Source organism: Garra rufa, chromosome 10 (assembly GCF_049309525.1).
Source record: "Garra rufa chromosome 10, GarRuf1.0, whole genome shotgun sequence".
NCBI lineage: Eukaryota > Metazoa > Chordata > Actinopteri > Cypriniformes > Cyprinidae > Garra > Garra rufa.
Genome location: NC_133370.1, coordinates 12,438,015 through 12,446,651, shown reverse-complemented (window position 1 = coordinate 12,446,651; position 8,637 = coordinate 12,438,015). Strand labels below are relative to the sequence as shown.

General features: G+C 32.2%; 1 protein-coding gene across 1 annotated transcript in view; it reads left to right on the top strand.

The window, feature by feature from the left end:
• Positions 1-2,448: 2,448 nt before the first annotated feature.
• The window catches only part of kcnab1b (potassium voltage-gated channel subfamily A regulatory beta subunit 1b), a 61,465-nt gene continuing 55,276 nt past the window's right edge, over positions 2,449-8,637 (top strand). The window contains exon 1 of the mRNA XM_073849091.1: positions 2,449-3,483. Within this exon, the coding sequence (XP_073705192.1) occupies positions 3,269-3,483 (215 nt within the window). The 5' untranslated portion in view covers positions 2,449-3,268. The remainder of the gene's footprint in view (positions 3,484-8,637) is intronic.

The window sequence follows — 8,637 nt, the reverse complement described above, 5'->3', positions numbered from 1 at the left end:
ATATATATATATATATATATATAATATATATATATATATATATATATATATATATATATATATATATATATATATATATATATATATATATATATATATATATATATATATATATATATATATATATATATATATATATTATATATATATATATATATATATATATATATATATATATATATATATATATATATATATATATATATATATATATATATATATATATATATATATATATATATATATTATATATATATATATATATATATATATATATATATATATATATATATATATATATATATATAATATATATATATATATATATATATATATATATATATATATATATATATATATATATATATATATATATATATATATATATATATATATATATATATATATATAATATATATATATATATATATATATATATATATATATATATATATATATAATATATATATATATATATATATATATATATATATATATATATATATATATATATATATATATATATATATATATATATATATATATATATATATATATATATATATATATATATATATTATATATAATATATATATATATATATATATATATATATATATATATATATATATATATATATATATATATATATATATATATATATATATATATTATATATATATATATATATATATATATATATATATATATATATATATATATATATATATATATATATATATATATATATATATATATATATATATATATATATATATATATATATATATATATATATATATATATATATATATATATAATATATATTATATATATATATATATATATATATATATATATATATATATATATATATATATATATATATATATATATATATATATTATATATATATATATATATATATATATATATATATATATATATATATATATATATATATATATATATATATATATATTATATATATATATTTAAGCAAAATAAGAAATTCATTCTGTTCAAAAGTTTACACCCCCTGGCTCTTAATGCATCCTGTTTCCTTCTGGAGCATCAGTGAGTGTTTGAACCTTCTGTAATAGTTGCATTTGAGTCCCTCAGTTGTCCTCAGTGTGAAAAGATCATACAAACTCAAAATCATACAGTAATTGATGGAAAGAGTTCAAATACACAAAAATGCTGAAAAACCAAAGAATTTGTGGAACCCGAAGGATTTTTATGAAGAACAGCAGGTAGTTTAACTCATAAACAACTATCGCTAAAAAACAAACAAAAAACACAGCTGTGGATCATTCAGGTAACAACACAGTATTAAGAATCAAGTGCATGTAAACTTTTGAACATTGCAATTATTATTTTCTCTTATGGACTATATGTAAATGTCTCTTATGTGAAATATCTTATTCAGGTCAGTAATAAATAAAAAAATAACCTGCATTTTGTACGATCCCTCTTATTTTGGTAAAATGTTTAACATTTTGCAGATTCTACAAGGTGTATGTAAACTTTTGACCTTAACTGTATATATGCCAGGGTTAAAAATGTACATTATATATTTAGTGTTATTTGAATGGCAGTTCTATAGATTGTTTTCCATCTGTCATTATGACCAAATCATGGTTTGGGGAGAGCGTTACAAGTGAATATTCCTTTACATTTTTCTTTGCCAGCTAGGACAGGTTTTAGGCTGGTTCTGTATAGTTTTCCCGAATATGACATTGGGTTTCTGTCAGATTATACTTTGTAATTTCTAAAAACCCAAGCTTATTTAATGTGAAAGTCTGTGTTGTTGGGTCTACTAGCTTGGAGAGAAAATAAAAACATTTTCAGGTTCGATCAGGTTGAGTCTTAAATATCTGAGCGCACCAGTCAGGTCAGATCACATGGACTTGTTTACAACCAGATTCAGGCTTAAACTTGATTTCTAGTTTTGAACTCCTTCACTGAACGGCATGTTTTGTTCAGTCATTGTTACTGCAGCACAATGAAGTTTCATGGAAAGCAGTGGCATGCATATGCCAAGTGCATTGTGGGACACTGCGTGACCTGACAAGATCCTCGTTTACTGTTTTTAGGATGGCTGAGCTCAGCTTTCACATTAATGCTGCATGTTGCGTTTCATTTGACAACCAGATGTCAGTAACATTAGTGAGTAACATCTTTCAGGGGTTTAATATATGCTAAAAAATATCAGGACGTCGCATCAATGATTAACTGTTCCATCACACCCGTTTTCAAGTTTTTGCATTGGACCACATGTGACACACTGCGAAATGAGAATGGCATCTGCATTATAAACGTATCCAAGCGTGTCACACTCACACATACACACGTAGTCCCATCCAGATGGATTGTCCTCACTCTCGCTGTCGAGCGCAGCGCTGAGCCGCTGGTGAGAGACTGCAGTTATTTCAGTCTCTTTGCAGTCTCTCTCTCTTTCCTCATCTCCCACTCTCTCTCTCTCTCTCTCTCTCTCTCCTCCCTCCTTATCGTCTCTGATTGAGCATCATTCTCACATGCTACGCTTTCATGCCTCCTCTTTCACACTCACTCTCTCTTTCCGTCTCCGTTAGCTTCTCTTTCACTTTCAGCCCCAGTGATCATGCCGCATCCCTCTCTCTCTCTGTCCTCTCCTCTGCCTGTCTGCTTTCGTTTACATATTTCTTCATCAAACTGACTGTTTTCAGTGCCGGCCAAACTGCATTCGCCTGTTTTGGGAAAGAGGACATTTAGATGCGGGACACTGGGTATTTTTCACCTACTCATCTGGACAGCTTTCGGAAGGACGTCCGATTCCGTCCTGGAGTTTCAGGAATACATCGATCACCGGCTTTGCAGTGTTTTCCCAGAGTCCCGGAGTCTGTTGCATAGCTGTGCATCTCCTGCGGTGCACTCGGACTGCTCTTATAGTCTCGACGAGGAGCGTGGGCTGAAGAAAACCCCCCTCAGCCCGTCATCAGCCCAAGGAGGAACACCGTTGAGGGTCAGCTAAGATCAGTGAAGGGGAAAGAGTGACAAAAGGAGGCAAGGACAAAGCAGCATCGCACAGGTTAAGAAGAGCATCAAACACCGTTGCAGACAGGCTCAGCTCCTGTTGGGAAAGAGAGTGAGAGTTTTAGAAAGAAACTAGTGACTGTAAACTCTTCAGTGTTTGAGAGACAATCCAGAAATCCGTCCTGATTCTCTTGGACTTCCAGGACAAGCTGTGTTGGTTTTTCCTGCTCTAGTTCCTTTGCAATTAACAGCCATGCAGGTGTCCTTCGCATGTACGGATCACGGGTTGAAGGCCCCGCGGACCAGCGAGCCCAACAAGCAGAATACGTCGAGTCCGAACACGGCCAGCGCAGCAAGGGCACGGTTCCGAACGGTGGCACTGATTGCCCGAAGCCTGGGCTCCTTTACACACAGGCACCAAATTTCCCTGAAAGAGTCCACTGGAAAACTCACCGGCATGAAATACAGGTACAGAAAACTTCCAGCAACTATTGAATATTTTTAGTTCTGATACAGTTTGAGTGAGTTAATTGAGTATTCTGATTGGCTAGACACTGCAGGTGAATAGGGTAAAAAACAACAACTAATAGTTATCGTCTTACTTACCCAGTTGATTGATTACATTGATAATTGCAATTTATCAATTTTTCTAAAATGTTAGATTTAAATATGCAAATGAGCATTATTTAATGAAATATGCGCTAATTTGTATACATTTCTTGTAAAAAAATCTAAACACTGGATGAAGTTTCAAAATTCTTGTTTAATATTTTTGACACATTAGAGTCAAATATTTTTACAGAGGGAATTTGGGGTATCTCATTTTGTCACTCCATAATTTAGAAAATACTTAGAACAGACAGAAAACAACATATTTTTGCAATTTATAGGGGAATAAAATGTAATCAAGCAAATTATATATGAACAAATGCCTATGTAAAAACCTTCAGGATATAAAAATATGTATTGTAGTTGAAATCTATTGACAGGAATAGATAAAGTGCTGTAAAAGAAACACTTAACAGTGTCTTTTGGATGTTTTCTTTCCACTAGTCAAAAAAAAAAAAAACACTTTATGAAAAAAACAAAAAGCCCAAAATCTCAAACTTGACCAGTGCATGAAAAAAACAGTTTTTTTGCTTGCAGTGTCTTTCCCTTAACACTGACAAGTTTTGATAACTCTCTGATTTTTGATGATCTCTGATTTGTTGTCCTTTTTCATTCGCAATAAAAATAGCAGTCTGTTCTGTGAATGAACAGATTTTACATCTCATTTTAGTGAACTCTGAAAAGAAAAAGAAAGAAAAAACCTGTTAATTACTCATCCCCAAGTTGTTCCTGTAAACCTGTATGCGTTTCTTTCTTCTGTAGAACACAAAAGAAGATATTTTGAAGAATGTTGGTTATCAAAATGTTTTGGTTACCATTGACTTCCATAGTATTTTTATCTATACAACTAGGACCTGAAATCATTTGTGATTCTGGGCCACAGTAGCAATAGCCAAAAATACATTGTATGAGTCAAAATTATAGATTTTTCTTTTATGCCAATCATTAGGATATTAAATAAAGATCATGTTCCATTAAGATAATTAGTAAATTTCCTACCGTAAATATATCAAAACTTAGATTAGTAATATGCCTTGATAGGAACTTCAAAAGGAGATTTTTCTCAAAATTTTTTTTTTTTTTTTTTTTTTTGCACCCTTAGATTCCAGATTTACAAATAGCTGTATCTCGACTAAACCATACATCAATGGAAAGCTTATTTATTCAGCTTTCAGATGATATATAAATCTTAGTTTAAAAAAAAAAAGACCCATATGACTGATTTTGTGGTCCAGGGTCACATTTGGTTCCTTAAAATATCTTCTTTTACATTCCACAAAAGAAAGAAAGTCATGCAAGTTTGGAAGTTCATGAGGATGAGTAAATGAAAATTTTCATTTTGGGGTGAACTTAAAGAGTTTAGCTCATGAAAAAGTGTTTTTGGTTTGATAAAGTGGTTATTAAAGTGAGTTGCTAGAGTGATTGATGGAGTAAAAAAGTAAATTGCGATAGGCTCCATTGTGAACAGTAGATTACTTTTTTTTATTACGCACTCAAAACGAACAGCGGTTTCTAGTCTCGTGAGTGGAATAGTGAATTGGAGGACAGGCTGGTGCAGAGGGCTGAAAACATTCGGTGTGTATGTGTGTGTGTGAATTTGAGGGGGAGGTGTGAACTAATGGTTTTTGTGCTGGAAATAATTAATTGCATCTGAGACACAAGTATACCACAAGCATGCAACAGTTATCGCATATCTTCTAGTTTCCATAACGACTGAACTGGCGGCTTGCCTGCGCATTACTCTAATTGGACACATTAGCTGTCGGACAGGGGTCATAATTGGGCAGTAGGGTAAACCTGAACACCCTCGGCTGACGTCCAGCTTCACGCACTCGTGTTTGTCATTTATTACTTTTCTACACTCTTATTGAATTAATTGTGTAATTAAAAGGGCAGTGTCATGAGGAAATTGATTTGTCCTGAGCTTTTGAAATAAGATTTTGATGTACTATGAAAACATGGCGTCACTTTCAGAACCAATATTATGAGTATTCTTGAACAGCAGAAACAGTAATGATAAGATTAAATGTGGGAAATGTGCAACCTGATCTCATTTGGAAACTTTTTTCCAAAGCACAAAATACGTGCATTTTGTGACATGTTTGATGCAAAATGTCCATTGAGTGGTACTAAAGAGTGTTCTGTATTTTTTCTCCTAGAACCAGTGTTGGGGTAACGCACTACAAGTAACGCAAATTACGTAATATTATTACTTTTTCCAAGTGACTAGTAAAGTAACGCACTACTTTTTAATTGACAAGATAATATCTTAGTTACTTTTTCAAATAAGTAACGCCAGTTACTTTCCCCCCATTTATTGATTAAAAGCTTTCCTGTCCCCATGTTGAGAGAAATGCATTAATTCATCTCACTCACTAAAAAGCAGATACAGTATTACTCAAAATGAATAAAAACAGTGAAATTCAATGCAAACTTGCAATAATTAAATATGTTAAATAATACAAATATCCTTTATGTATTTAATCCCATTTTATTAACCAATGTCTTTGCTGCCGAGCTTCAATGATCCAATTCATTCATACTAATAAGCAAAAATTACTCAAGATAATCTAACATTTTTGCTCAAGAGTTGTCATTTTTTCTTCTGCGGTCTACTGTACAGACGTGAATTTACTACTATGCCTGAGGCTTTTGGTGTAAAAAGGCTTTTACAATTGCCAAAAATAGAACTTTTTATATTAAAAACAAACAAGCCAGCTCTGCCCAGATTTAAAAAGTAAGGCAAAAGTAGCGTAACGCATTGCTTTCCATTAAAGTAATGTAATTAGTTACTTTTTGAGGGAGTAAATCAATATTGTAATGCATTAGGCTACTTTTAAAAGTAACTTTCCCCAACACTGCCCAGAACAAATGAACATCAGTTTTATGTAATGTCAGTTTTGTATGTCACTGCAGTTCTGACTTGAAATGTCTGTTAAGTGGTGTTTTAAAGTAATGTACCACCTCCATAGTGTTAATTTCGTCAACAAAAACGGCATATAACGAAAATGTTTGTTGATTAGCTTTTTTCCCATTAAAGACGAGAGGAATACGAGATGACAATAAGTTCAATAAACGAACACTAAGACTATATCAGCATACAATTACGTTGACGAAATAAGACTTTACGAAAAAAAACTTTACCCTAAAACCTCGCTTTACTTTAGTCAAAGAAAAGGAGACAAAATGTTATTGCGGACTGCTTCACACGCTTCTGCTATGCAAGCTTTTGTGTGTGGTTGCCAGATTAAAAAAAATGTTTAAAAGCCCGAATCAGAGCTTCGCTGTTGCAAGTATACAGTTTCTGCCCGGTGTTTTTAAGCAATCTGGCAACTATGAACGCGCTCACTCCTCATTGCGGAAGCGCCACTGAAGATGATCTGAAAACACCGACAAACAAGCTGAAGTTTAGCGATCTAAATGAAAGCGTCATTTAGCCAGTCTGTTCTGTCATGAGATCTCAACTATTTTGTTTGCAATTGTGGTTGCTGAATAAATTAACTTCGACCGCGGTTGTTTTAATAGAGAAACACAGACTATTGCAATTTGAAATGTTGGAATTACTATTAGGAATTACAGATAGAGAGAGTGCATAAGTCTTTGGTATTAATTTATATAATAAAAAAACTATAATCAGTACACTAGATAAAATAAACCAAGGTAAAATAAACCATGTGTGTCCACATTCTATTGATTTGTGCTAAAATTTTATTGACTAAAACCTAACTAAAATGCTTATACATTTCGTAGACTTGAACGTGAATAACAAAAACAGGACAAGGCTTACTATATATGATAACTAAAATGTACATTTGAGTAAAACTAAGACTAAATAAAAAATGGCTTCCAAAATGAATTAATTACTTAACAGTTAAGTAAACATAATCTAATTGCTAAATTGGTCAGTCTTAATAGACTAAAACTATAAAACTAAACTAAAATACTTTAGATTTTCTTTGACTAAAACGAGACTAAAATGTTGAGATTTTTAGTCGACTAAAACTTGACTAAAAGCTATGTAGGATAAGGTTGACTAAATATGATAAAAACCAACAAGGACATTTAACACTGGACCAAGGGAAAATAGCTGACAAAATTAACACTACATCTGCACTACATCTAAACCTAAATATAGTATGAACGGAAGCGAATGTGACGCAAAAACGCAATTGTGCCGTTTAAGCTTGTTTTTCGATCTCTCAACCTTTAAGGTATTTCATTGTAAGTCATGTTTTTCACGGGATTCATACCCAGGTCCAATTCCATGCCGGCTAAGCTACTGAGCAAGCTTATGTCTGGAAAGCGAAACATATGGAGCTGTAATCATAACGTTGCTTGAAAATGTGCTGTTTTACCGCCTCTAGTGTTCATTTCTCTTGGAAACTGCAGTGATACAGTCGTGGACAAAATTGTTGGCACCCTTGGTAAATATGGGCAAAGAAGGCTGTAAAAATAAATCTGCGTTGTTTCTCCTGTTGATCTTTAGTCAAAAAAATCTGCAAAATTCAAACATTTCATTAAAAATAAACAATTTTAAGTGGGGGGAATATAATATTATAAAATAAATGGTTTTCTCTAATACACCCTGGCCATAATTATTGGCACCCTTGTATTCAAAACGTTCTGCAACTTCCATTTGTATGAAAAACAGCTCTGATTTTTTTTCCCCTTCATGCCTGATGAGGTTTGAGAATATATGGCAAGTGATTTTAGACTATTCCTCCATACAGAATTTCTCCAGAAACTTCAAATGTTGGTGCTCACTCTTCTTCAGTTTATCCCACTCATTTTCCATAGGATTCAGGTCAGGGAATTGGGATGGTTATGGCAGAATCTTGATTTTGTGTTCAGTGACCAGTTTTTGTGTTGATTTTGATGTTTGTTTTGAATCAATGTGGTGATGGAAGATCTAACCATGACCCATTATAATATTTCTAACTGAGCAAGTCAGTTTTACCTTATTTATCTGTTGGTATTTGATAAAAAACATGATGGCATGTATCTGAACAAGAT